This window comes from Mustela nivalis (assembly GCF_964662115.1).
Source record: "Mustela nivalis genome assembly, chromosome: 3".
Lineage (NCBI taxonomy): Eukaryota > Metazoa > Chordata > Mammalia > Carnivora > Mustelidae > Mustela > Mustela nivalis.
The window spans coordinates 116,228,093-116,255,952 of NC_139022.1; the positions used below are offsets into that span (position 1 = coordinate 116,228,093).

General features: G+C 56.8%; 1 protein-coding gene and 1 long non-coding RNA gene across 9 annotated transcripts; one reads left to right on the forward strand and one right to left on the reverse strand.

Moving 5' to 3' along the window:
* Nucleotides 1-27,249, reverse strand: GRK6 (G protein-coupled receptor kinase 6). 7 transcript variants are annotated; one of them, XM_082724859.1, is made up of 16 exons: nucleotides 27,057-27,249; nucleotides 23,313-23,408; nucleotides 22,014-22,126; nucleotides 21,817-21,894; nucleotides 21,422-21,522; nucleotides 21,032-21,124; nucleotides 20,863-20,926; nucleotides 20,590-20,730; nucleotides 20,114-20,304; nucleotides 19,347-19,384; nucleotides 19,148-19,237; nucleotides 18,073-18,281; nucleotides 17,827-17,964; nucleotides 14,122-14,259; nucleotides 13,906-14,040; nucleotides 1-90 (listed from the first exon to the last, which is right to left on the reverse strand). In XM_082724859.1, exons 1-16 carry the CDS (start codon nucleotides 27,106-27,108, stop codon nucleotides 70-72), a joined length of 1,698 nt encoding a protein of 565 aa, XP_082580985.1. In that variant the 5' UTR covers nucleotides 27,109-27,249; the 3' UTR covers nucleotides 1-69. The 7 variants fall into 7 exon arrangements, with proteins under 7 accessions (XP_082580985.1, XP_082580988.1, XP_082580984.1 ...); XM_082724862.1 differs by having other exon boundaries at nucleotides 22,014-22,145; nucleotides 27,057-27,240; XM_082724858.1 differs by lacking the exon at nucleotides 1-90 and adding an exon at nucleotides 12,099-13,234.
* LOC309861717 lies at nucleotides 7,320-17,219 on the forward strand. Of its 2 annotated transcripts, none has more exons than XR_014310151.1 (3): nucleotides 7,320-7,665; nucleotides 11,450-11,490; nucleotides 16,973-17,219. It is a non-coding gene; the product is annotated as an uncharacterized lncRNA (long non-coding RNA). The 2 variants fall into 2 exon arrangements; XR_014310152.1 differs by lacking the exon at nucleotides 16,973-17,219 and adding an exon at nucleotides 12,031-12,265 and having other exon boundaries at nucleotides 7,366-7,665.
* Nucleotides 27,250-27,860: the final 611 nt, after the last annotated feature.

Genomic DNA, 27,860 nt, shown 5'->3' on the forward strand with positions numbered 1-27,860 from the left:
GCGCCGGCGGGGGACAGTAGCATTGGCGCCCGCTCCTTCCCATGGCGCCGGTGGGCGCGCGGGCGGGCCTCACTCAGGGCCGCGCGGGACCTGTAGGACAGACACAGGACGCGGTAAAGGCGCGCTGCAGTCCCGTACGACTTCCCTGCCCGCTCCCGTGCCCTGCGCAGTTCCGGGGAAGCCTCCTCTGTGGGAACCCCCGCACTCCCCGGGGGGCCGCTGACGTCATCGAGGAGGATGACGTCACTCATCGAGGTTTCCCCGGTAGGGTTTTCCTGGATCTGAGACTCGGCCACTGCTGCCGCTGCCGCTCTAGGGGACTCCAGGCGCACCAGCAGAGGGCGTGCGAAAGCCAGACTCAGCCTCAGTGGGCGCGCGAGGTTCGCCACTCCAGAGGGTACCACAGTTCGGAAAGGGTTTCAGAGGCCCGTGGATAGACCCCCAGGGCGCAGAGGGGTCCCCACCTCCTACAGCCCCACAGTCTGCCACTGACGCCCAGCTTCAGCCCAGTGCATACGCCTTGCAGCTCCTGGCACTCTAGGCCTTGTACCCACTCCTACCCTTGGCCACCCAGAGCATGGAACATCCAGGCTCGCACTGCGGGCTCCTGGCTGTCGCCGCTCTCGTAAAGGGGGCTCACGCGGGGTCGTTCCTGATATTACTGCGTGTCACAGGCCTGCTTTCGTCTGCACCGCCAGGCGTGGGCCGTTCCTTCTTTTCCTTTCCTCTAGGCGCCTCCGCCTGTCACATCCCAGCTCCCAGCTCCGTTTCCCCACCCTCCTTACCAATTCGCAGCCCCACTTGGACCTACCCTCCTATCTCCTGTGCTTCGTATGGCTTCCCCTCAATCCCTTTCCGTTTCTGCAGAGGGTAGGAAAAGTAGTTCATTTGCTTACTGTATCACCTGGTCTCTCATCACTCCAGATGGGCATGTCTAGTTCTGCCTCCTCCTCTCCACAGCCAGGGTTTAGAGGGGAACCTTGCATCCTAAGAGGTACGTAGGAGGGAACCCTGACTGCGGAGTGACGGGTGGCAGGCAACTGTTCACCACCCCTGCAGAACAGAAGTGTGCCCTTCTTGAATGCCTTCTAACTATCCAGGGCTTTCACATACAACCCTTTGGGGTAACTATAGTTATTCATATTTTACAGATGAGGGAGGGGGGAAGCAATTAAGTGTGTAAATGGCAGATGGCAGTGCCTTAATTTGAATCCGAGCCTGGCCACAAAACCCTAACCAGGGGTGGAAGAGTACTGCTGCTTGAGCTACTCTGTGGGCCTCTTCCAAGAGCCCAATGGACCTCCCTCCCTTTGTCAGCATGTCCAACACACACACACACACACACACACACACACATTTAGCTTTGGGGGCCATGGTGGGCCTGAGCCCTAAGCAGAGATCTCCACATCAAGCTATCTCAGACTGTTCTGGTAACAGGCTGTGGGGGGAGCCAGGCCAGGGGCCACCCCACACTTCTCCCCAGATGGCTCCTGTCTGATTCTGTGGCTGCCTTGTGCCATGTGCCACTTGGTCCCCGTGCCAGTCCATTTCTCCTGGGCCTGTGTTCCAGAACAGACAATGACAAGAACAATAGCTCCACCCGCCCCCTCCACAACCCTGCCATGAAGCTGCCATGGCGACGCAGCCCGGATGAAAACACGATGCTGCCAGTCACTGGGAGTTAATTAAATCTGTTGTTCTCCTTTTCCTGAGCCCACAGGAATTTTCAGGAATGCTCTGAGGAAGCTGGCAATGACTAGAGGGCTCCTTGGCCTGCACAACAGGAACAGCTCCAGGTCAGAAAAGGTAGTTAAGGGGCTGGAGGTGATGGAGTTCAGCTGAATTAGAAATAGAAATACCTGCCAAGAACTGTCTACTGCATGTCAGGCCTTGTTCTAGACACTTTCCATTCAGAATCTCATGTGATATGTAATGCCACCTGCTCAGCAGGGGCCCATTTGACAGATGAGGAGATAGGCTCTTATAGAGAAACAACCTGGCCCAGGTCCCACAGCTAATAAGGGGAGGAGCTAGGATTTAGCCTGAGTCTGAGTCCAGAGTCTGTCAAGATACCTTCCCTTATGTGGCCACTGGGGTGTAGATGAAGAGCCCAATGCATGTGAGCACTTGGTATGTGAAGATTTGGCAGCCACGGAGACACTAGGCCAGCCGGCTAACTTGTAGGCAAAACGCACCTTCCTGTTCCTTCCCAGCAAGACCCTGGTGCTTCTGGCCACCAGCCCTCAGCTCAAGAGTAGGAAAAGGCTTTAGGGTGGAGAAACAGGGTGGCAGCTCCAAAGTTAACAGGGAACAAAGGGCAGACCACCCTGAGGTAGTGAGAGCATTAGGGTGTATGGCTGCAGGCCCATCCAGAACCCCCTAAGTGCCAGTGTGGCTCATCAGCCAGGAGGCAGGACCCACTGCTGTATTTTACAGATTAGGCCACTGCAGGTCGGAGAAAGGAAGGCTCTCTGATGTCACACTGGTACCAACACCCAATTTGAGTGGTTAGGGGTTTGATGCTGAATACTCTCTCCTGGGCTACTTCACTCTATGGTGCTCTGGCAGGCCCAAAGGGCATGAATCCTGCCTGAGGCCTCCCACCTGCCTTTGTCTAGCCCACAGGAGTTGCTCAGTACATCTCATCTAATCCACAGTTTATGCTCAATACATAAACATCAAGAGAGTCATTTGGACCTTTCCAGAGGCTCCTCCTGACAGGCCAGGCTTCTCTAAGCTTCCTCCATGCTTCTGGGCATGCTCCTGCCTGTCTAGGGAGCCCTTCTGCGCAGACCCCACCTGAAGCCTCTTACTCACAGCCACAACTTCCCCATCCCCTCCAGACTGTCCAGAGCCAATGCTGCACTTGTCCAGCTCCAACTGTGTGCTAGGGGTGGTGCCTTCTGATGGACTCATCCTTAAGCCTGCCATGTTATGATTGGTCTCTTCATTCTCTTTCCTTACCTTGCAGGTTATTTGAATATTTTTTAGGATTCCATCTTGATTTATTTGTAGAATTTGTGAGCATATTGCTTTGTATGTTTTTTTTTTCCTTTTTTAAAAGATTTTATTTATTTGATAGAGAGAGAGAGACAGCAAGAGAGGGAGCACAAGCAGGGGCAGAGCAAGAGGCAGAAGCAGGCTTCCCGCTGAGCTGGGAGCCCAACACAGGGCTCCATCACAGGACCCTGGGATCATGACCTAAGCCCAAGGCAGACGTTTAATGACTGAGCCACCCAGGCGCCCCTCTGTATGGTTTTCTTAGGCCACACACTCACTGGGAGTATAGCAGGAGGACAAAAATGAGATACTAGAGAATGAGTGTCTTAAGCCCTGTGATGCTAGTCTCCTTGTCAGTGACCATGGTGAAAACTGGCCTAGTTCATGCCAAGGATTTGGAGATGCCCAACAACATGAATGTGAATGATGGTGGCTTCTGAGCTGGGGATACAGAGATGTGTATGTCCTTATGGCACTCTGCCTGAAGGCCGGACATCACAAATCATTCTCAGGCATCCTCAAACTAGTTAGCATTCCATTTGACAGATGAGTGCACTTGGCTCCCAGGGACTCAGTGGTACCCAAGGTCACACAGATTTCTTATTCTGGGGCCTGACACATTGCTGGGGGCACCTACCACCTTGTTCCTCTGCATGAAGAACCCCACCACTCCAGTCTTAGACCCCAAAGATCTGTTAAATCCTTTATCTCAGTAAACAGCCCACCATCCACTCCATCCACTAAATCCTGGTCTTTTGCAGAGCACCTGGGCAGCTCAGTCAGTTAGGCATTTAACTGTCGATTTTGGGTCACGTCATATCTCAGGGTGTGAGACTGAGCCCTGCATCAGACTCTGCGCTCAGTGCAGAGTCTGCTTGAGAGTCCCTCTTTCCCTCTACCCCTCCCCCGGTCATGTTCCCTCTCTCTCTAAAATAAAAAATCTTAAAAAAAAAAAAAAAAAAAGTAAATCCTGTTCCTTTTACACTCAGTGCACTGTGCCTTTGTCTGTCTACTTCCTTTGGTCCCCCAGCCACTGCCTTGGCCAAGCCACCATCATCTCTCACCTGGGCCCTGTTGCCATGCTTGCCACTGCTCTCTCTACTTCCATGCTGTGTCCCTGCCCAGCCTACCCACTTTCCATGTCGCCCATTTCCCCCAGGCCCTCTCCTGCCTGAGCCCTCTGGCAACTCCCCACCACTTCAGGAGGCAGCCCAGCTCTTTAAGACAGTTGAGGTGGGTGCCTCTCAACCTTGAATGGGCATGAGAGCCATAGGGAGGGCTCGTTAAAACAGAGTGCTGGGCTCTGCTCCCAGTGTTTGGTTCAGTAGGTCAGGGTTGGACCTGAGAGTTTGCATTTCTAACAAATTCCCAGCAGATACTAATGTTGTGGTCCAGAGAGCACACTTTAAGAACTGACCTAGATCATGGCTTCTGGGAGGAGTTCCTGCCAAGGCATCTGCAGCCTCACCTCTCAGTGCCCTTCCCTCTGCAACCAGCCCATATTCCCATCCTAGCTGCTCAGAGTCCTGCTTTCTTCCCCCTCGAGGGGCCTGCGACACAGCCTCAAAGCTCCCCAACACTTCTCACCTTCATGGCCCCACTGTAACTTTGCTGGACAAGTCAGCTCCAGGCCACCTCACTCCCCGGGTCAGATGAGAAGCCCAGGGATAGGGCAGTGTGCTCTAGCTGCCTGTGTGCAACTCCAGAGGTGGCGTCTGTCTTGTCATCTGGCATGTAGCCGCTCCAATACCACTTGTTGGGGTGACTAGATGATGCCCAGTGCCCCGTTCCCTGTTTGGTCTTTTAGCCGTAGGACAGGGAGCACCTCAGGAGCTGGGTCTGCAACCCACTCACTCCTGGGAAAGGTCAGCTGTTTACCAGAAAGTCACTGAGAGAGAGATGCCATCATCCAGCCCTTGGCCCTCGCAAGCCAGTTTACAAATGAGATGAGGATCCCTGTATCCATGTGAACAAGAGGATATTGGAAGCCTATGTCAGGGGCTCTGGAGTGGACGGAGGGAATCCCAGACAGCAGGGCTCTGGGTCATAATGTTCCCCAGATATATGGCCAGAGCTGCTGGTCAAGTGAAGGGACAGGGACTCAGACTAGGGGACAGCAGAAGGAGGGCAAATGTGGGGCACAGAGTGAGGATGGGATGGGAAAAGTTACTGCTAACCTGTCCTGCATGCCCAGCACATGCCAGGCCCACTGCTGGCCTCTTCACATTCGTGATCTCAGGGACACCCAGGAGGTGGCTGCTGCCATCCCAATTCTCCAGAAAAGGAAGTGGGGCCAGTTCAGGCCCACACAGGCAGGTGGTTGTGACGCCCAGGTGACTGCAAAGCCCCCTGTCCGGGCAGGAAGGGCATTTCAGGCAGGGCCTGGTGACAATTTTACACTCCTCCCACACCACGACACGTGAACTGAGGCCAGAGAGAGAGGACTGCTGCCACAGTCAGCCAGGCATAGAGCTGACCAGAGCCTCATTCCAGCTCGGCCAAGGTACTGGCTTGGCACCCTTGCCTATAGGTAACACCTCTGTGACCCCACCCTGGCACTGGGCCTGGAACCCAGAGGTTGGAAACTGCAAACAGGACAACAGAGACTGGGATCACAGAGAGCTTGTAGGCAGAGAGGCCCTATGTGGCTCACTGTCTACTATACCCACATCAGTCCTTCCAAGGGAGTTAGCCACACCTCAGGGGCTGGGGGAGATGAGGACGCCCTCTTCTGAGAGGCAGCATATGTAACACGCAGGGCACTGAAGGGACAGCCTAGGGCTCAAATCCTGCTTCTGCCTTGATCAGGCTGTGTGGCCCCATCCCACTCCTGGGCTGAAGTTTCTTTGCCTATAAGACAGGGATGATGCGATCAGCCTAGCATTGCCAAGGGAGGAGCAAAACTGCTGAAGGAAGTGAAAATCCTTTAAGACTGGTGTACACAGCTGCACGTGACAAACCAAATGCCAGCACTTTGCAGCCTCAAGAGGCTCAAATATGGAAACCAGCCCATGGTGCTAATCTACACATGCCTGGGAGGGGCCCAGTAAAAACTGCCATTGCCTTTCCACAGACCAGAGGTCACCACCTGGTGACTCTCAGGCTGGACACTTATCATGGGCATGTTTTTTGGGTCCACAATCAATTTTTTAAAATATTCTGATCAGTTGCCAAATTTAAAACCCAGGAGATTTTACATAAAAGTCTGGATTTTTGGTTCATCTTGAAAATTATCTGGTCATTCCAAGTCCACATTCTCACAGAGTGACATAGACTGTAGCTGAGTAGCTCCCTGGCCCACCTGGTTCCATTGCTTCCTGGGCCCTAGATGCATTTGGGTTTCCAGTCCCTGAACTAGAGTGAGCACCCACAGCAGCTAGCACTACACAGACCCATCATTGCTGAATTCGACCACAGCCAAGGTTGCAAGCTGATTAGGCCACAGAGCCCCAAAACCAAGAACTAGGGCCTTGGGGGTTTCCCAGGTAACTGAAGTAGCCCTCCCTGCTCAGGTTCACCCAGAGAGAAAATGGAGGAAGGGAGCCAGCCCAGCAGCATCACAGTCCCATAGAGCATCTGGGTGAGCAAAAATCTAGCTGATTCTGCTGGAAGAAGGAAAGATGTGCTAAGGCTGGAAAGACATGGTAATTTCCTCACTGGAAGAATATGAAAGAAAGTTAAGGCTGTTCCTCTAGAAGGCCCTTCAGTCCTTTTCTGCCTGGGTCACAAGAGATGGTGTGTGGCAGGCAGAGAGCAGCTGTGACAGCAGAAAACCTTCTCTGAAAACTTAGCTCCACGACTTACTGATTGTGTGACCTTGGGCAAATCACTCTACCTCTCCGAGCCTCGAGCCTCGGGAGTCTACATCTCTAAAATGGGGATAATAAACTTACCTTGTACAACCGTTGAAAGGATTAAGGGATAATGGATGCAGAACACTCAACACACGTCTCACACAGACGGGGACAGAATGAAAGGAGCCAGTGAATAATCCCCAAAGCATTCCTGCCTGCTGGAGGGAGACTCAGGACTGACTCAGGGCACCACCCATCTAAGGGCATCTTATGCCAAGGCCTTAAATGCCTGGAATGATGGTCATCTCTGGTGCCCAAGACACTTTCCTGGATGGGAGAGGAAACCCAAGGATGGTTGTGGTCACTAGGATGTTGAGTGCAAGGTCTACAATTGGAGGCGGGCGTCTGCTGAGTCAGGTCTGGGAGAGCTGGCAGGAGGACCATTTCTCTCCCCAGCACTCTGCCACTGCCGGCTGGGGGAGGTTGGGAGAGGAGCCAGAGGTCATTTCCTCTGACTCAGCGGCCATTCTCCTCCCAGAGGAGCTCCCCTGGAGGACAGAGCATCTCCATGTGGCACTGGCCTGCCTGCCAGCCAACCTGCATGCCACCCAGTACAGTCTGGGCTTTGTGCTCAGACAAGAAAGAGACACTTGTGATCCAGACAATGGGCCGGGTCGCTCCCATTGGCCTGAGCTTCATCTTCCCTGGGTCAGCAATGTCCTTTCCTCTGCTCCTGCCCACTCTGCTCCCACCACTCCCAGGAGAATGGTGGCTTGGAACACAGAGCAGAAACCCACAATCGGCCTTAGCCGCGGTCTGACATATGCCCTGGCCATGAGGAGGAGGATGTGAGCTTCTTTCTTCTCCCCGGGTAAGGAACATCGCCTCTGTGGCACCCAACTCGGGTCTGGCTATTTCGCAGGCGAGAGGTGGTAGAGGTGGTGGGGGTGCTGGAGCGCAGACGCCGGACCCAGCCTCCAAGCCTCCTCCTCCCGAGGCAGGCCCAGGGGCTGGGCCACCCCCACGTTTGCAGCCACCCCAGGAGCCCTGCTGCGACGACTGCAGCCACGTGGGAGCCAGCTCGTGCCCACGGGGCCGCTCACCCCCCACCCCCATCTTCCACGAACTGTGGAGGCAGGCACACCCAGACTGGCGAAGTTACCCCCACCGCTCCAGGGTAGTCCCCGCACCCCCTCTTCCCCTGCGCCCCTAGGCTGCGGACCCGTTTGGGGTGGGGGAGGGGTAGGAGGGGGCGTCGCCGCCCCGCAGCCGCGTTGCTGGGGAGCGCAACCCCGTTGCTGTGGCAACCGTTTCCAAGCGAACCGGTGGCGGCTCGCGCCCGGCTTTGGCTCCTCGCTCACTGGCGCCCTCCCTCTCTCTCCCTCCCTCCCTCCCTACCTCCGGAGTGGGCTGGGGGAGGGGATGGCCGGGGCGGGGGTCCGGGGCGGCGACCCAGGGCCAGAGCGCGGAGCTGCCCGCGGGGAGGGGCTCAGCCCGGGATCATCTTCCTCCCGCGCTCCGGGCCCGCACGGCCTGCCGCCGCCGCGGTACTCACGGGCCCAGGCATCCTCCTCGAGCTTGTCCTCCTGGCTCGGGGCAAGTGGCGCGGGCCCCGCGGACAGAGCCCCCGGCCGTGGGGGAGGCGGCGGCGGCACAGGGGAGCTGGCTGTGGCACGGCTGCGAGCGCTGGGCTGGAGCCGTGGGGCGCGCGCACGGGCGCGTACACGGCGCGTACCAGCCCGGCGTGCGCGCGCGCGCGGCAGCCGACAGAGGGCCCCCACCCCCAGCCACTCGCCGCCGAGGAGGCTGTCCTGGGAGCCGGAGGCGGAGGACCTGGCACCCACCTGCCGCGTGGAGACTCGCACGCGGGGCGCCGGGCTCCCCCTGCACAGGGAAAGCACGCGCCACGCCGCACAGCTCCTGGCAACAGGCTGTCCAGAACGGGGCGCACGCAGGCAGACCAGGTGTACACAGTTGGCTGAGCACACAGGATGCTCAAGCCAAACAGCCGAGGTCAAGGACCCTCACACACACACACACACACACACGCACACTTCAACCCGGACCCACACACACACACACTTCAACCCGGAAAACACACACACGTCCACGCCCCAGCCACATCCGGAGAGGCACTGCACACATGCGCGGGGCAAGGGTTGGAGCAGGCAGGCCCCCCAGTGTCGTTCCAGCTTACCAATACACGGTCCCCTCCCAACTCAGCCCCTCCCAGTGTGTCCCCGGTGAACATACATCACCACACGTCTACTAAAAAGTGGCACAGGAAGAACACAGCCCTGGTCTTCATGGACCCTACTCATCCCCAAGGAATAGCAGTGAAGCCTAGTAAGGGCCCCACTGTTTAGCAGGGAGTCTAAACCTGGAGGTTCATCAGTCTCTCTTAATTGGGTTGTTTCCGGTCCAACTTCTCTGTCACACTTACGGTGATCTTCCAAAAACTCCCTCCACCATCGTATCAGCTAGGACACTTTGATTTGCAAGTGACAGAACAGCAAAACAAATAGGTTTGAGCCCAGAGGTGTTCGACTCATCTAACTCATCTAACTGAAAAAGTCCAGAGGCAGATTTTAGCTGTGATTACAATTGGTTCCAGGTGTCCCACCATGGTATCAGACATGTGACTGTTCTCTCCACTCTGCATTCTTCTGTTTGCATCATTCTTGAAAATTCCCAGGTGGTGGCAAGAATGACCCCACGGCTCTTGGTGTATATCCTGCCACCCAACCCCAGAACCCCAATTATTTCCCAATAGTTCTAGCAAGCCTTCCAAAAGACTCTTTTTGGCTTAGTGTCCATTGGTGAACGAATCCAATTGGTCATGCCTAGGCGAGGGGATATATGTTCAGCTATCCAGTACCCATTTCCTTTTCGTTGGGTATAAGCACCCTATTTCATCAGGGGGACTGACTGCATGCCATGGGTGTCATCAGGCTGGGCCTTTGAACCCAAGGGTACTTCTCCCTGAGTGCACAGTGAGATTTCCTGCTGGGCCTTTTGGACTCCTTGGGTTTGCAGTCCAGCTCAACAATGCAGACATGGACATGGCTGTTGCATCTTGCTTCTGGGGATCGTATCCTGATGAGAATGGGGTCTGTAACTAAGACCCTAGGGTGCCCCAGTCCTGCTTCTTCATGTTCCCCCATATCCTTTTAACACTCTGTTAGTTGGAGGACCATTCTGTCACTTGCAACCAAAGATCTCTAACATCCTCACCTGGGTCACACACACTAGGTGTCTATGTATGCAGGGGGTGCAAACCCAGCCCCATCGAAACCACGCGGACTAAGACAGGAGGTTTCCCAAAGTAAATATGGGGTACTTTTTGTACATCCTAGGCAGACTTCCCAACACAACCAGCTGAAATCCTCTAGGGCTGCCCCTGTCTTCTAGATGAGGCCCCACATCCTCAACATGGCTTACAGAGCCCTGCATGGCGCTCACGGACTTTGGCTCCAGTTGCTTCCTTTACCCACCCATAACCACCCACTCTACCTCAAGCCATCCTAAGCCACTGGAGGTCCTAGACCATCCATATGGCTCCTCCAACCAGGTACATCTGGTTCTGTGTCCTGGAGGGCACCAATTCTGAGACTTTTGTTCCAAGAGGCCTCCCTGCTTGGCGTTGACCCCCAGCCCCTGCCAGCTCTAGAACCATCTCTGCCACAGTGCCGATCACTCTGAATCTTAAACTGTTCCCATTTCCGTCTCCCTATCAGGCTGAGCTCCAAACTGGTGGGGCCCTTGTCTCCATCTGGGTCCCCAGCTCCCACCACAGAGCTGGGCTCACTGTGCCAAGAGCTTTAAGGTGAGTTGAACTGTAGCCAACAAGTTCCCTGGATGCCTCTCTAGCCCAAGGGGGGAGCTTGGAGGGAGGTCTTGACCCATCTGCATAGTGCAGGGACCTACTGGTCCAACTGGTACCCACTCGTCCTTATACACCTGCTCAGGGCTGGGCTTCAGCCAACTGATAACCTAACTGCCCTCCCACCAAAATAGACGGGCAAATGCACCTCAGGCCCCAACTTCACACATCATGAGTAGGATCCAACTTCATCTTCGGCTGGCTTCCTTGCCACTGTGCAACAATGGCTGACCAGCTGGAAGACCTTGGGCATGGCCCTCTCCGGTTTCCCTCAAGTTAATGGAAGCAGCAGCACATGCTCCACAGACCATCAAGAAGTGGACCACCACCAGAGAGGCCCCTTCCACTAAGTCAGTGCTTAAAACCTTCTGGATGCCCTTGAGATGGCTGTCAGCCTGGCATCCAGCACCCACTCCCCTAATTGGCAACAGTCCTGTCAGTGACCCAGGAGCAAAAGGTGACAGGCTGCTTTCACAAATTCTCATTTCACAGCTGCCCTGAGAGGGGATGGGTATCACACCCATTTTTCTAGACAAGGGAAGGGCCTATGCAAAGCCAGCTTGAAAAGTGACCTGGCTGACTTGAACCCAGAACTTTCTGATTGCATGTGAACCTGTGGCACTGGTCCCAGCCCACAGGCAAGGAACAAACTTGTTACTGTGGTTACAAAGCATCCTTAGAGGGCTGGGAGCACTGGGAGACTATAATATGGCAACAAATCTATGAAGTCTGGGGCAGACTTGTCAAGACTGTCCTCTCCTTCCCTGCATAGGTGGAATGCTATGGAATGTTCCCCAACTCCTCTGTCCCCAGGTGAGTAAGTCTCCTTTAAGACCTGGCTCAACTTTTCAGAGAACCCTGCCTAATGCCCTCATGGCTGGTCCCCACCTACACTTGCCACAGCCTAACTCCCAGCATCGCCACTGTCTCACCTCTGCCCGCCACATTTCCTGCTTCCAGGGCTGAAGGATGGCTCTAGTTCACTGGCCCTGGGCTGCACATACAACAGGTGTCCGGGTAGGACAGCAATGGCGGATGTTTCTAACAGCAGCTTCCACCTTTCTCCCCAGGCTACTCCAAGCCCACAGCTGGTCACCAGACCACCCTGGCCATGGCTCCCATGGCCTCCCCAGTCCAGGTAGAGCCCAACTCTCACCCTAGTGGGGACCCAAGGCTTCTTCCCTCAGGCCTCATCCCATTTAGGAAGCTGAGAAACTCACTGGTGAGCCCAAAGGCCACTGAGGCCTGGCTGCCTGGAGAGGCTAGTCTAAGATCAGCTTTAGGGGCGGGGGTCCAGGGCATGTTGGAAGGGTAGCCCCCCCAGGCCCACCTCCGATCCCTTCCCACTTCCAGCAGGGCGAGGGAAGCAGGAAGACCCCTGGAACACCAGGAGCAAGAAAGAGGCAGGCAGGGCGGCTGGCCAGGTTTGTGCTCGACTGTATTCACTCAGAGACACGTGGCAGCTTACATTGGACAAAATGAGTAATAAAAAATTGGCTTTAAATACGGAAAAACCAGGGCCTTATAATCCCATGCTACCCTAACACTGGGACCAGGATGGCCATTACCATCTGGAAAGGACCAGAACCGGGGCCTGGGGTGCAGGCACACACACACCTTGGCCAACCCCCTTCACATACACGCACACACTCACATACACACCCCACAGGCACACACAGGGAGGGATGGATTATTGCTGGGCACATGTGTCTTTTTTTAGGAGGGGAGTCTGGAATGTTTGAGAGTTGGGCAGGGACAACCTCCTCCCCCCTTCCCACGGCCTGGGCTGGGGCGTTTCTGCAAGAGGTGTCTTTAGTACAGGGCCCAGCATGAGGGACGAGGCACCCTGGGAGCTGGAAGGCAGAGGCAGACCCATCTGGGGCAGCCTGGGCAGTGGACTGATGGGTCCCAGGGTCAGCCCAATCTCTGGTCACACTTTGGCACAGGCCTAGGGGATACAGAGGCCCCAGATCCAGCTTTGACAAGTGCTGAGAAGGGACAACAATGGACCCCAGAGGTGGTGGCCTGAGCCCAGGGCGGCAGAGGCAGTCATGAGTCTCACTCGGAGGTCGGCGGTGGCGAGCACAGTGCTGGGGGCTCAAGGGCCTTGTTTGGCCCAGTCTCGGCCTGTCCAAGCTGGGCCCAAGGAGCCTTGAGTTTGGCAGTGGCCCCTCTGCCAGCTCCAGGGTGGGTCTTAAGAACGCTCTGGTTGCTATATACATTCGTACAAATACATAAATACAGAAAGCCCCAAGCTCCACAGACAAGAGCTGAAGGGACGCACCTTTGTCCCAGGGACAGCCCAGGCCTTGCCCGAACCCAGCCAGACCAGGGGCTGAGGGGCAAAGGACACTGGGGACAGCTCCGGCTGTGTTCCCCAGGCCACAACTCGCGTGGGCAATGGGGAAGACCACTGTGCAAAACTGTAAACAGCGCTCGGAGTAGCTGCTACCGCCAACCACCGGTGGGGGCCTCAGGCTGGGGGCTAGAGGCGGGTGGGGAGCTCGAGGCGGGTGGGGAGCTCTTCCTCACTGTCGCTGCAGTTCCCACAGCAATCCTGGAGGGATGGGGAAGACACGGAGGGAGAGAGGCAGAGCGAGTGCCATTAGCCACCAGTGCTACTACCCAGGCCGGCCCTGCCAGGAGCTGCTTGGAGCCATGCTCTGGGCTGGGGGCTCCCTGCGAGGGGCCTGGAACAGCAGCTCAGGCCAGACATGTGTGGACATCAGCGCAGAGGATACTGACAGCAGGCTGAAGTAAGAGGGTCCAGGCAGATCTCGGGCTCTGCCAGAGCAAGGCCCTGTCCACACCCTCTCCCCCAGAGATGGTGGAGGCAGAACATGGGGAGACAGATGGCTAAGCAAGGCCAGCAGCTTGAAGGAGCCAGGGTGCAGGGAATGAAGTAGTTGGGGTAAGGGGGGGAGCGGGCACCAGACTTCTTTCGCCCACATCTTGCCTCTGCCATGGAAGGGCTGCCCGTGGCTCCCCGAGGCCCGGCAGCAAGGCCAACCCACGGGGAGCCCACACTGCTCACCTCTGGAAAGAGAAAAGAGGCCGTGAGCCCAGCCAGGGGTAGGGGACAGGCGGGAACGAGGCCAGAGACCCTGGGCACACGTGGCGTGGTTGGAAGAGGCCCACTCCCAGCACGCGCGGGCACCAGCTCTGCCTCCCGCCCACCGTCCCCTGGAGCTAGGCGAGGGGCAATGCCGGGATGCCACTGGGGCTTACCTGACGGCTGAAGAGTCTCTGCAGCAGTCCCTTCTTGGGGGGCGCAGGGGGCTGACCCTTCCAGTCCAGGTCTGGGGGAACCGAGCCATCGAGCCCAAAGACATTCAGCTCCTGGAAGCACTCAGTCTCCACCATCTGCCCAAGCACAGGCAGCGGTGAGAGCCGGCTCCAGGCCTCTGCTCTGGAGCCCAGCCCACCAGCTAGGCAGCTCCTTACCTCATTCTGCCAGGGGATGGGCACACTGCCCGTGGCAAACTTCTGATAGAAGTCCTGGTCAGTGGGCTCCAGCTCCACACCCTTCACTGTGGAAAACTGTTCGATGTCCAGAACATCTTTGCAGTAAATGGCCTGGGGCTGGTGGGGACCAAAACAGCGGTCAGACGAAAGCAAGAGACTCACAGGCAGGCACATGCGTATGCTTGCCCACCTTCATGCACACGGGCAACTCAGCCCTGAAAGTCACCCGAGCCTTGGCCTGGCTGTGCCCTAACCCTTGCAGCTCTCGGATTTGGGAGTCAGAATCTAGGTGTCCCATGCACTTACTAAGCACGGCAGTCCCTTCTCGTTGAGGTCTTTTCCACTCTGCAAACTGGGGGTTATTAACCCTCATTGCTTCTGACTGGTGAGGCTTCATAAAGGCCATGCCTCTCCCTGTCAATGGGAGCTGACTGGCTGCAGCCAAGCAGCCCTGCAGTGCCTTAGGGAATCAGTGACAGGTACCCCCTCTACCCACACATGGCCATCTGGGGGTAGAGTGCAGGCAGGATCTTAGCTGCCTGAGCTAAGCATCCCCATGCAGGGCCTAGCACTGACGGGTCCTCTGTCCCAGGATGTTCCAACGGACTGCCCTATCCCCTCAAGCTTCCCAACTTGAGGAGGATTAGAATAGTCCTCCCAACTCCCCACACCCTCAGGGCCCCTCCTGGGAGCCCACCTCACTCCAGAAGGCCAGTGTCTTTTTTATCCTTGCGTTGTTTTCTAAATTCTACTATTAAGGATGTCAATTAAAACAACATCATCAAAGGGGCGCCTGGGTGGCTCAGTGGGTTAAGCCCCTGCCTTCGGCTCTGGTCCTGGGATTAAGCCCCACATCAGGCTCTCTGCTCGGCAGGGAGCCTGCTTCCCCCACCCCTCTGCCTGCCTCTCTGCCAATGAAATGATCTCTGTCTGTCAAATAAATAAATAAATAATTTAAAAACAACAACACATCATCATGTAAAATGGTACAGCTGCTTTGGAAAACAATCTGGCATTTCCCCAAAAGGTTAAATGCAGCATTACCATATTAGCCAGCAGTTCCACTCCTGGGTATATATCCAAGAAAAATGAAAACACATGTCCCCACCGGCACTTGCATGCCAGTGTTCATAGTAGAAGAATTATTCACGATAAGCCCAAAGTGGGAACAACTCTAATGTCCATCCACTGATAAACAAAATGCAGCATACTAAAACAAAGGAGTATTATTCGGTAATTAAAAAGGAAGAAAGTAGGGCACCTGGGTGGCTCAGTCAGTTAGGTGTCTGCTTTCAGCTCAGGTCATGATCAAGTCCCATGTAGGGAACCCCTGCTTGGTGGGGAGTCTGCTTCTCCCTCTCCCTTTGCCTATTCCCCTGCTTTGCTCTCTCTCAAATAAATAGTTTTTTAAAAAGCCAGGGGGTTGGGGGGCCTCTGGGTGGCTCAGTTAAGCATCTGCCTTCAGCTCAGGTCACGATCCCAGGATGCTGGGATCGGGCCCCACATTAGGCTTCCTGCTCAGGGGGTGTCTGCTTCTCTTTCTCCCTCTGCGCCTCCCTCCCCACCACTCATGTGCTCTCTCTCTCAAATAAATAAAATCTTTAAAAAAAAAAAAAAGGGGGGAACAAAGTACAGGCTATAATACTGATGAACCTTGAAAACATTACACTAAGTGAAAGAAGCCAGTCACAAAGGACCATGTATTGTATAACACCATTTGCATGAAATGTCCAGTACAGGCAAATATACAGAGACAGAAAGTAGACGAGTGATTGCCAGGGCCACAGGGAGAGGAAAATGGGCACTCATTTTGTTGGGTGGGAGGAAAAGGGTAATGTGAATGTTCTAAAATCATTATGGTGATGGTTGCACAACTCTGAATATGCCAAAAGCCATTCAGTCACACGCTTTAAACGAGTGAATTATAGGGTATGTGCATTAAATCTCAACAAAGCTATTAAAATAGTATCAGTATCAAATTTGCTTCTTCTCTGTTCTGTCTAAAAAGTTAAAGTCCAGAGCACTGATTTTCTAACTTTGAAGACTCGGGGTGGTGGGATGATTTCAAAGTTAGATGAGAAGATGTATACCGGAAGCAGGGGGAAACCTGATTGTGGGGTCGGCCCCAAGGCAGGCTGCTCTCAGTTCAATCACTCACAGCAAGGCCCACACCCCAGGATGCTGGTGAGGCCAACAAGGCACAATTCTTCCTAGCTGGCCTCCCACTTGTACTCACCCTCTCTAGCCCTGCCCCAACCCCTCACAGGCCTGCTCAACCCCCGCCCACCGCCCCCAGTCCCTGTCACACTTAGAATAAAACCCTGTGCCTCTTCCAGCCCACGCTCACTCCTGCCACACTGGCCTCCACGCTGATCTTTCCCTCGAGGCCTCTCCTTCTCCCTGGAATGCTCTCACCCCAAAACTCGGCCCAGCTCTCTCCTTCACATTTTCAGGCTTCTGCTTAACCATCAGGTCCACCCTGTCTAAAAATACTCCCACCCCCATCATTCCTTATCTCTCTCTTAGCCACATTTATCCTTTTGACATTAGCTGTTATTCTTTTTCTCTTAGTGCTTACTTCCACACGCTCCTCTCTACAACAGGAAGGCAGGACTGGGTCCTGCTGACCTCTTTATCTCCAAGCTCTGGCACTTATGGGCACTCAGACATTTGCTGAATGAATAAACAGTCACTGTGTGGCTGACAGCCATCAGGCTGGCCTGCCAGTGACCCGTCAATGCCAGGACCCAGTCCTCTTACACATGGGAGGAGGGCAAGCATATAACTTCATCCTGGCCACTCACAACATTCCCTGTGACTTCACACACAGAAGCCTGAACTCAGTGGGAGGACAATTCACAGGATGAAGCAGAGCCGAGGGATCAAGTCCTCGCAACACTACACGAAACCCTGATGCGGGCTCAAAGCTATGACCTTCTGGCCAAATGAACGAATGAGCTCCATGCCAGACACAAGCTTTAGCTGGGCTTCTGCCACCTGGAATATAATGACTCGAGGATATCTCTGGTTAGGATGCCTAACCCCCCAAGATACTCAGTAAATGGGTGAGATCAGCACCACGAGGTGTGGTGGGCGCCGATATTCAGCCTGACCCCTGCTGACAATGGGCATGTTGGTTTTCCATCAGGAACCCAACCTCCCCCACTGGCTGTGGGTCAGGTGGGCAAGTGATCCAAGTGTGGCCGCTGAGGGGCTTCCGAACAATCAGTGGCCATAAGCACTAGATTTAGGACTTTTTACCCCCTTTTAGGACTTCTTTTGAAATTATTGGGCAAGAGGTACACTGTGTCTCCTGGGCTGGTTGAGCTGGTAGGACGTGGACCTGAAATGCTGGGTCTACCTCCGCCATACCCTAGAAGAGCCGCCAGAGAGTAAAGACCACATGCTGGCCAGTCCGGCGGGGTGGGGGAGGAAGAGGGAATCCCTGGCAACACTGCTGGAGCCCCAGGTCCCGGCATGCCCAAAGCAAGAGCAATCCGGAGGCTTTCCACCTATGAGAGCCCACTGAATTCTGTCCTGCCGGCCAGGCCATTTGAGTTGGGTTTCCTGACACTTAAACTCAAGGTGTCCTGACCGCGCCTCTGAGAGCCCTGAACCCCGAGCCCCCCACCGCCTGCCCCAGCACAGTGCGGCCCGCCCTCAGCAGGAGTGGAAAGCACTAACGTCAGGCTTGAAGGGTGGCTCCAGCATGCCAGCTCCTAGCCGCTTGAAGTTCAGCTTCTTGAAGAGGGGGTGTTCCTTCACTTCACGGGCACCACCTCCACGACACCCCAGGCGCTCAGCGGGGTCCTTGCACAGGAGCTACAGCGGGGCAGGGGAGGTCAAGGTGGCCCGGGAGAGGTGGCGCCCCCCCACCCCCCCACCCCCGTCCCCACGCCTAGCCAGCCTGCCTCCTGATGGCCACCATACCTGGGAGCAGAGCGAGCGGGCCTGTGGGGAAAAGCGCTCGGAGTATTCCTCAGGCACCTCCTTCACTAACCGCTCCACCTCCTCTCGCTTGATTTTCTTTTTCCTCTGCTGGAAGGGGGACTGGCCTGCAATCATCTCGTAGAGGAGGCAGCCCAGCGCCCACCAGTCTGGGCTGAATGTGTACCGTTCGTTCTTCACCACCTCTGGAGCTGGGCAATGGGGTAAAGAGGAGTGAGGGCCCGACGGCAGGCACCGCCTGGGAGGGACGTCAGAACATGGGATGGCCCCTGCCCCACCAAAAAGGGTCAATGTGGCCCTGCAGAAGGCCAGGTTTGGCAACTTTTCAAGAGAAGTCAGAAATCTGTGTTTTTAACATGAAGGTGTCCAGCCTATCATATGTTGGTAACCCATTCCAGTTGTTTTTAAAAAAAACACTTTGATTTAAACACAAGTGTAGGCCACATCAGGCCTGTGTGGTTATGTTTGTAATCTTGGGATTTAGTATAGAAGAGACTCACCTGCCACATACCTAAACCTGCTGGGCGGGGCACATGGGGATCTCTGCCCCTCCTGCCTCTCTGCATCCTCAAGGCCACTCTGGGAGCCAGTATGGCTGCTCTACAGTTGGGCCAAGTGGGGCTGGGAGCAGCAATATGTGGCCTGAGGACACGTCACACACAAGAGGTGGGCCTTGCAACTGGGGCTCTGTCTGCCATGTCTCATGGTCTCCAAGGGGAATATGGGGCCTATCTTGGCACTGCAGATGGGCACTTCCTCTCAGGACCTGGGCAGTTCAGGAGAGGGCAGGATGGGGACGCTAAATTCAGCCCCTTCTCACTCTTCTTGGTAGCCACCGGCAAGCCCAGCCAAGAGCAGGAGCTCAGTATCTGGTGAATGAACACGTATCCGCATTGTGGGGGGGCCCCTGGCTGAGTCTCGGGCCTAATTTATACAAGAGGGCCATCGGCTCTGTCTACTCCCGAGACACAGAAGACTCCCAAACAGAAGTGGTGGGGCCCAACCAGGACAGCAAGGGGACCCCAGAGGCAAGGCGGAAGGGCAGAGGGAGACTCACCCATGTAGCCCACAGTGCCCACACGACCCTTGATGGTCTGGCCCTCTGGCACGTGCACCGCCAGCCCCAGGTCAGAGATTCGGATATGACCTGAATGTGGGTGGAGAAGCGGGGCGGGGTGGGGAGTGGGGCATGAAGCAGGTGAGCCAGACCCTGCCCTACTCCACAGCACCCCACCTCTGAGGCCCCCCCCACCCACCGTGGTCATCCAGTAGGATGTTCTCCGGCTTCAGGTCCCTGTGGGGAGAGAAGGGCAGGGTCAGATGTTGACACCACCACCTCCTAGCTCACTTGTCTCCTGGGATGGAATGTGCAGGAAGGTGCGGGAGCCATTTATTGCTGCGCTGAGAGGAGGCCCTGCCCTCCCTCGCAGCAGCCCCAACTTGAGGGAGCAGCCTCAGGATCTGTCCAGTCAGGACACCCTTCCTGGGATTCCCCAGGCAAGTGGAGAGCAGCTCCCACGTGGGGGGACAGCAGCCGGAGCCTTGTTCTCCACTGGTGATGATGTAGTCCCACCCTCCCCCACCACTCTGGTGACTGACTCTACCTTTCCTGTCCAATGGGGCTACTCATCTGTCCCTTCATGGGGCTACTGTGAGGTTCAAATGAAATCACTGCCCGTAATGACAGGCAGAGCTATCCACTGACAAGCGCCTAACGCCGGGCTTTGTGCACTTTACTGCGTTATCTCATCTGGCCCCTAAAACCACCTGCAAGGCAGGAATTAATAGTCTCTGCTTCCCAGAAAAGTAAAGAGCATATGGAGCAAGGAGCTGACTAACCCAGGGTCACACAGAGAGGGGTGACAACACCAGCATTCATGGGAGCGAGCCAGACCCAGAGGCGGTCAAGTGCACTGGGCATTGGCAAGTGTGGCAGGGCTCAAACGGGCTCCTGTGCGCCTTGGCAGCCTCCGCCCATGCCCCCACTGCAGCGTCCCCCTGCGGGCAGGCCCAGGGCCGTCACCTGTACACGATGCGCTCCCGGTGCAGGTCCTCCAGGCCACAGCAGATCTCCGCAGCGTAGAAGACAGCCCGCGCCTCAGGGAAGCCAGCCTGGCCCATGTGGTAGATGTGGAATTTGAGGTCGCCTCCGTTCATCAGCGTCAGCACCAGGCACAGCGCATCCTTGGTCTCGTAGGCATAGGCTAAGCTCACCTGTGGTCAAGGGGACCGGAGCCCTCAAGCTGGGGCCAGAGGCCACCCTGCGAAAAGGCTGGCACCGACCACCCAAAAAAATCCTTCTCAGTGCCAGTCCTTGGGACCCAGCCTGCTCCCCAGGCCTGGTGTCGACACCCCAAACCCGCCCTTTCCAGGCATCTCAGAAGGTGGTAAGGTGATGCCTGGAGGGGATGGGGCAGGGCAGGAGACCTAGCAGGGCGTGGGGAGGGCAGGGCAAATGCAGGGCCAGGAGCAAGGGAGGGGTCTCCTGTCTGTACTTACTACAAACCTACTGTTCACTTTCTCCAGGATCTGCTTCTCATTCAGTGCCATGGCCTCTCCTTTCCGCTTCTTGATCCGCTTCTTCTCCAGCTTCTTGCATGCGTACATCTTGCCCGTTGCCCGCACCTGGCAGGCACACACCTGGAACCAAGGTAGATGGGCAAATAGGGACCAGCTGTGCCCTTTCTGGGGCTATAGGAGTTCAGAGAAGGGGTGCTGTACCACTGTACCCCACCACCCCTCTCCATCAGGGGCTCTGGCCTGGCCACTCACCTCACCAAAGCCGCCTTTGCCCAGGACTCGGTACTGCCTGAAGGTGTTTTTGGTCACTGGCTGCCTGTGGGCAAGAGATTTCAGAGCAAACACTGGCTAAGCAGGGGCCCAAGGCCTGTGAGAGTTCCAGTAACTTAGCCTACTGAGGCCCAGGCTTCAAGGCACTCACCTTTCCAGCCACTTCCACTGTAGGAAACGGTTGAAGTAGATGCTGTCGAGGTAGTCGGCAAAAGGAGCCATGCTCAGGTACTCATGGGTCAGCCTGTTGAGAGGGCCCAGCCTGTGGGTCAGCCTCTGAACCCCCAGATTCTCAGTTTGTTGGGCCAGAACCCCTGTTATGTGCATTGCTAACCTGATGAGGTGGGAAGCATGCACCCTGCAGAAGCTGAAGATACCACAGAGAGGGAAGGCAACCCGTCCAAGCTCACACAGCATGTGCAAAACCAGGGTGGGAGGCTGAGCTCCCTCCCTAGCTGCTGAGCTGTTCACAGCCTTCCAGGCCCACAAAAGCCCCCTCCTCAGGACACAATTCCAGGCCTGTGGGCAGGGAGAGGCTTACCGGGTGAGCTCCTGGAAGAGGTCTTTGCAGGGCCCCTGCTCCAGCCGCTGGGAGCAATTAGTCACCAGCTGCCGGGGGACCTCAGGGATGAGGTCAGGACCCTAGGGACAGGCAATAAAGCGGTCAGTGCAGGGGGCTCCCTTGGCCTGCTGTAGGTGAGTGCTGCGCCAGTCTGCCCAGTTGCTGGACTCAGTTCCATGCTACCCTTGAGGCAGGGTGAAGCAGAGCCCTTGGCAGACTGCCCGGCCTGGCCCACCCTCCTGGGCTCTCTGCCCGAGGTCTGCCTGGTGAACCCAGTCTAGCTCCAGAGCACTCTCTGCCCAGGCTGTAGTCATTCCTCTCCCCATCACTGAGCTCTGCCCACTGCTGTCCTCCCTCCATCACGGCTCACTCACCGTGTGGCTCAGAAAATTCTGCACTAGTCGCCGCCCACAGGCCTTCCGCTTCTCATCGGGGGTCACTTCATACTCGGCCTGCAGGATGGGAGGCAGGGAAGCTTGGGGTCTGGGCAGAACAACAGGTGTGGAAAGATGGAACACACTTGGCCTAGGGGCCCCTGCCCACCCTCGGGGCTGGCCTGGGCTGCACTCACCACTCCATCCAGGAAGGCAATGCAGCGGGTCAGCTCGGGCCTGGTTGCGCAGAACTCACGGAACAGCAGGCGCCCGATGGGCTGCCGCTCGCACAGACTATGGTAGTCACGCTCTGCAAGCAGGGGTAGGAGCTACTGGGTTCCCAGACCTGGAGCCTGCCGGTGGGGCCCTCCTGTCCATACCACCAGGCCCTGAGCCCCAGTAGCAGCTTCCAGCCCTGTAGTATGGAAGCCATTATCTTCTTTAGAACCCTCACCACAACACTGAGGTGGACATTACTCTTTTTGTTTCTTTTTTTTTTTTTTAAGATTGTATTTATTTATTTGCCAGAGAGCGGGAGCACAGCAGGGGGAGTGGCAGGCAGAGGGAGCAGCAGACTCCCTGCTGAGCAGAGAGCCAGATGTGGGACTCCATCCCAGGACCCTGAGATCATGACCTGAGCCAAAGGCAGACACTTAACCAACTGCGCCACCCACGTATGCCAACATTACTCTTATTTCCATCAGAGCTTGGGACTCTGAGGCCCAGAGAAGCCAAGTCATTACCTCAAGGTCACACAGCCCGGAGTATGGCCCCAGAGCTAGGCCCTCACCTCCACCTGCTATCTCCTGGTTCACACCACCTACAGACGTCATAGTGCTGGGTTTGGGTGTGGTTTGTGAGGTTCCGGCCAGGCCCAGGCTAGGCCCAAACCTGCTGCCTGCCTGGCGAAAGTGCAGGAGGAAGCTGTGGCTTCCGGCGAATTCGAGGCTGGGCCTCCTTCCTAGGCCGTGGAAGCAGCCATGGTATACTCCTTGCCCACGTGCCGGCTGTCAGAGGGGCCTAGGTAACCTTGGGTGCTGTGCAGACTTGGGGCCTCAGCCAAGATAAGCAGGGGTCCTGGCTCTTCTGGTCCAGGTTTTGCTGCCCCCTCCCCAATACCTGCCACTCATACCCCTCTGAGGTGGCCTGTGCTAAACATGGGCTTGGGGATCCTCACACAGTCCCTCTCTGGGCTGGCTCCAGCCTCCCCTGTGCCCTCTGTCCCTCAAACCCTAGGCCTGACCCCCTTTCCTCGGCTTCTCTCAGACTGTCCCAAATCTGACCCTGCCCTACTCCCCCGACCCACCCACCCAACCTCCTCTGCTGTCCTGTTTGCACCTTGTTCTCCACCCATCTCAAGCCCAGGAACTGAAACTGGGTTGGGTGGTGCAGCCTCAATCTTCCTGCTCCCCAGAACCCCCCAACCCTGCCTGCCTCAGGCTGAGGTCTCAGGGGAGGCTCCCCTCAGCACCCCCGAGTCTCCACCCAGGCCTCACCGAGGCTGAGCCGCAGCTCTTCACACTGGCTGATGTGGGGAAACTGCAGCATCTGTCGCCATTTCTTGCTTTTGCCTTTGCGATTCCCACCACCACCTGTGGGAGCAAACGGGCGCTGGGTCTCCAGTCCCACCACCACCCCACTTCCCTCCCCACGCGGGGCATCTGGAGGCCTTCTGGCAGCCCACTCTAGGAGGGACCTCAGGTCTTCATCCCACATGCATCAGCATGCCTTTGCTGGACACACGGTCCCCTGGGCCTTCCTGCTCGGGGGGCTCCTGAGCTGAAGAGCCAAGAGGGTAGCAGGGACAGGCCACTGGGAGTAGGGGATGGGGGTGGTGTGTGTGGAAGGGGGAGCTTCCAGGAAGCCTTAGCTGCTTCCTACCAGGTAAGAGGTTCCCAGGAGAAGAAAGTAGAGGACATAATAGTGGTGGGAACTAGGTAAGTCAAGGCACAGAAGGAAGAGACTCTAGAACATATGGGACTTGCCTGAGACATGCCAGAGGCACAGGGCAGCCTGGGTCCCTGGGAAGGCTTCAGGCCCCTATTACCTGGCCCTGTACCAGAACTATCAGAGACTCGAACAACGTGGTGGCAAGAGGGCTGGCATTCAGGGTGCCCACTTCAGTACACAAGGATTTCCGTGGCTCTGATACCTGCCTCATTTTACCCATCTGACTCCCTACCTGTAGCTGCTGAGACCAGAGTAGCAGCCCAGGTGCCTACAGAGCCAGATGGGACAATAAATGTGGGCCAGGTGGGAGACAATAGGGAATGGTGGGGAGTGTGGTGAACTGCACCGTGCATGCGTGGGTTGCTGCCAGGCAGGAATACAGGCTCAGTGTGGCTAGCTGGGAATCTGGGAATCTGGACTGTTATGGGAAATACTGGTTTGTATTTTTTGTAAAAACCCACTGGAGCCAAATGAATTAAACCTGATAGAGAGCTAGCCAGATGTGGCCCCTGGGCCAGGAGGTTGAAAATGAAAGGGCCCGAGTCTTGGAACTCCACAGTCAAAGGTCTGAATCTCTAATTCACACTTTAAGGCCCATCACTTGCCCTCTATGGACCTCAATACCCTCATAGGTACTTTGGATTCAAAGCTGCCTCCAGAGGTGTTGTCAGGGTGACAGGGACAGTCTGTGTCTAGTACTCTGCAAGGCTGGGGCAAGAGGAGGGCCTCGGCTTCAACAACTCATGTCAAGCTCAGGCAGCCACTTTGCCCTGCCTGGCCTCAGTTTCCCCTCGGTTTAGCCAGCCTTATTTTCATCTGGCCTGACTGAAGGCAGGTGGCACAGGGGAAAGGGCTCCTCCAGGGATGGGGCAGAGCTGGGTGCCTCCCTGGATTCTGTGACCTAAGCCGCCTGGAGGAGGAAATGTTGCAGGACACCCATTGGGAAACCCACTAGCAGCCCTGCAGCAGCCTGCACACAGTGTACCCCAGTCATTGCTCCACTGTGAATGAGCAACAGACCCCCACCCCCAAGCCTGGGCAAGGCCTCCCCAGAAGGGGAACTCCTCCCCCACCCCCACAGGTCCCTCACCCAACCCTCCATCCGCTGGCCTCCCCCCACCAGTTACTTCCTCCTCCCCCTCCTCCCAGCCACATCAAGGCAGCAACAAGAGTCACATGCAAATATCCTGTCCTGGAACTGCCACCAAGAGTCAGTGGGACTCCTCCCTGGCCTAGGCTGGCCCCCTCCCTGGGCCTCTGGGTACCTGGGCAAGGAAGGAGGACTAAACAAGGGCTTGCTCCCTTCTTCCCCCCACCAGTGCTCCCCACTTCATCCTCAGCAACGCTGCCACACTAGATACAACCTCATGAGAAAATGGAGGCCTTGAAATGAGGAATCAATTTGTCCAAGATAACCAAGCCTGGAGGTGCCAGATGCAGAATTCAAACCCAGCTCCCTAGGAACACAACCCATGCTTCCTCCCCACCCCAAACATGCCACGCCAGCCATCCCAGGGTTCCCAAACCACTCAGGGCCTCAGACCCCTTGGGGAGGTGGCAAAGGCCAGGCCCCAAGCTCTCAGCCAGCTGATGAAGGGATTCCAATGCAACCAGTCTATGGGCCAGGGTTTAGGGCTCAGTGACAACACGGATTTCTTTTAGTTTTCATGTCCCATCCCCAACCATTCCCCAAAAAGGGTTACTAAAGTTTAGAGAGAAGAGACTTGTCTAGAACCATGCAGGTGGGAGGGGCAGAACCAGGTTGGGTATGGGCTCTTCAGGGAAGGCAGCACTCCAGGTCTGGCCATACCCCACGACACCTCACCCATGGCCTGAGGAAGCCTGTCCTGAGGTGTCACACTCTCTGGCCAGTCAAGGCAGTGCTCCCAGCAGGCCTAAGGCCCGAACTGGCTACAGCCCTAGGGAGGGAGGCCTGGCCAGGCTCTCCCCACCCCTCCTCCCTAGCTGGCTAGATGACGAGGCAGAACAGAATCGGCAGATGCCCCCAGAGGCTAGGAGGAAGGCCTAGCCCTGAGACTCGATAAGGGACAGGAGATAAGGAAGGCTTTGGGCACTAAGGACCCAGCCTGCCATGCCTACTTCCAGGCAGCACCTCCCAGGGGGCAACACACACTAGGCAGGCAGAGGGTACCAGATGCTGTGCCATCTGAGGGCTCCTCTGGGCTGCCTTCAGACTATATTGGGGACATCCTGTGTCCTAGGCCTGGGTCAACCACAGTCTCGCTGTATGACTTGGGGGCTAGTCCCTAGTCTGAGCCTGTTTCCCACCTGTAAAATGGAGCAGAAAAGTGAAGCAGACAACTCAGCCTGGAAGCCCAGCAAAGGGTGGAAAATGAACCATGTCATGACCTCCCTGCCCTAGAGTTCAAAAAAGAAGGGTCTTGTTCACTGCTGGTTCCCAGCACCCTAGACGGGACAGGGCACAGAATGAGTGTTCTGTGATTATATTACTGAGGTGGACCATGGCAGGTTAGGGCCAGACTGACCAGAAGGCAGTGAGGACCAGGTCTGGTCCTGTGTCCCCCAGGACCTTCAGAGAGCAGGTGTCTCCTAACATTTGGGGCAGAAGTCCTGAGAAGCTCGGTACACACTCACCAGACTTGCTCCCTCTGCCAGGCCTTGCACTAAGTCCTGCCAGCCCCACATGCTCTCTGCCTTCAAAACACAGCTCGCACTTACTTCTGTGCCCATTTAGCCCACTAAACCGTGGGCTTCCTGAGGACAAAAATCATGACCCATTCGCCTCTGTCCCCAAGTGTCCTGAGGCACAAAGCAACCTATGTGACCAGCAGTTACCCCCAAACCAGGTGGGCTGTGGTACCGTAGTGGCTCCGCTCATTCATTCTCCAACCTTTATCCTGCACCAACTTTGTGGGGATCCAGGCTGGGCGCTAGGGTCTGGGCCTGAGACACGTGGGGTAGGCTACCCTTTCTTGGGACATCTTCTCACCTATCACCTGGGACAGGCCTCGGAGAGGCTCTCCAAGGACCCAGGTCCCACCCATCCCTCTTCCTTCCTCTCTCTTTCCCTCACCGCACCCCGCCCCCCGCCCGCGCCGCGAGGGCGGTGGCCTGACCCCCGCCCCTTCCTGGGCCGCGGCACCCCGGGGCAGGTGCGGAGGACGACCGGCCGGAAGGGCTCGCCTCTGCGCGGGGTGCAGGGCGCGGAGCGCGCTGCCCTACAAGATCTGGAGACTGGGGCGCCCAGCCGAACTCGGAGGCCGCGCGTCCGTGTTCCCCGCACCCGGCCGTCTTCTCGGCCGCCTCACCTTCCCGGGCCTTGAGTAGCACCGTGTTCGCTACGATGTTCTCGAGCTCCATGGGCTGCGGCGCCGCCGGGCCCGCCGGGCCGCGCCGCCGGCCGGGATCGCTCGCGGGAGCCGGGGCCGGAGGGCGATCGGCGCGGCTCGGCTCGGCTCGCAGTGACCGCGCCGCGGCCTCCCGGGCCTCCCCGGCCGCCGCCGCCCGCCGCGCACACTCCGCCCCCTCCTGGGGGCCACCCCGGCGCCGGCCCGCCCAGCCCTGCCCTCTGTTTACTTTACGCGGCCAGTAACCAGGCGGGTGCTCCCCGCGCCGTCTTCCCATTAGACAGCCTCCTTATTAACCCCCGCCTTCCAAGCCAGGGATTCGCCCAAAGGAGCAGGGGGGCGGAACTTCATACGTCACCTCTTCCTGGTTGGTCTGCGGTGGGGTTCAGCCCCTAGGTTCGAATTTCTGGGCCTTGGTAGGACAGCCAAGTGCCAATTAGGGCCGAGCCTTCTGCTAGGACAACAGAGGTGGGGCCTCTGGGTCACGCCCTGGAGGCCGGATGTTTAATTGGATAAAAGGGGCGTCAGTCCTTCTCTTTGCTGCGCTTTAACTGGGGCAGATGGTGTGGTTGGGGTCCCTGTGACTAGCCTGGGCTTTGCGAAGGTTTGCTGTCTTGGGCCTCCTGCGGGCCGGCTTCGAACTGTTTTGAGCCATGTGTTCAGCCGTATTCCTTTGAGTTGGCCCCTTCTGGAGAGCGCACATCGGAAGCGGGGAGAGGACCCGAGGAGGTGGTTGGCCTCCCCAGCGGCTCCTTGGCCTCCGGG

Bases quoted from the DNA above. Each gene is read 5' to 3' on its own strand.
- GRK6 (XM_082724858.1), bottom strand. From the start codon at position 27,108: ATGGAGCTCGAGAACATCGTAGCGAACACGGTGCTACTCAAGGCCCGG. The intron at 21,895-22,013 runs GTGAGTGCAGCC...CCCATCCTGCAG, and splicing joins TTGCCTTCCTGGATGGAGTG to GCCGAGTATGAAGTGACCCC. The intron at 18,282-19,147 runs GTGAGTCTCCCT...CCCATTGCCCAG, and splicing joins GGGCACTGTGGGCTACATGG to CTCCAGAGGTGGTGAAGAAC.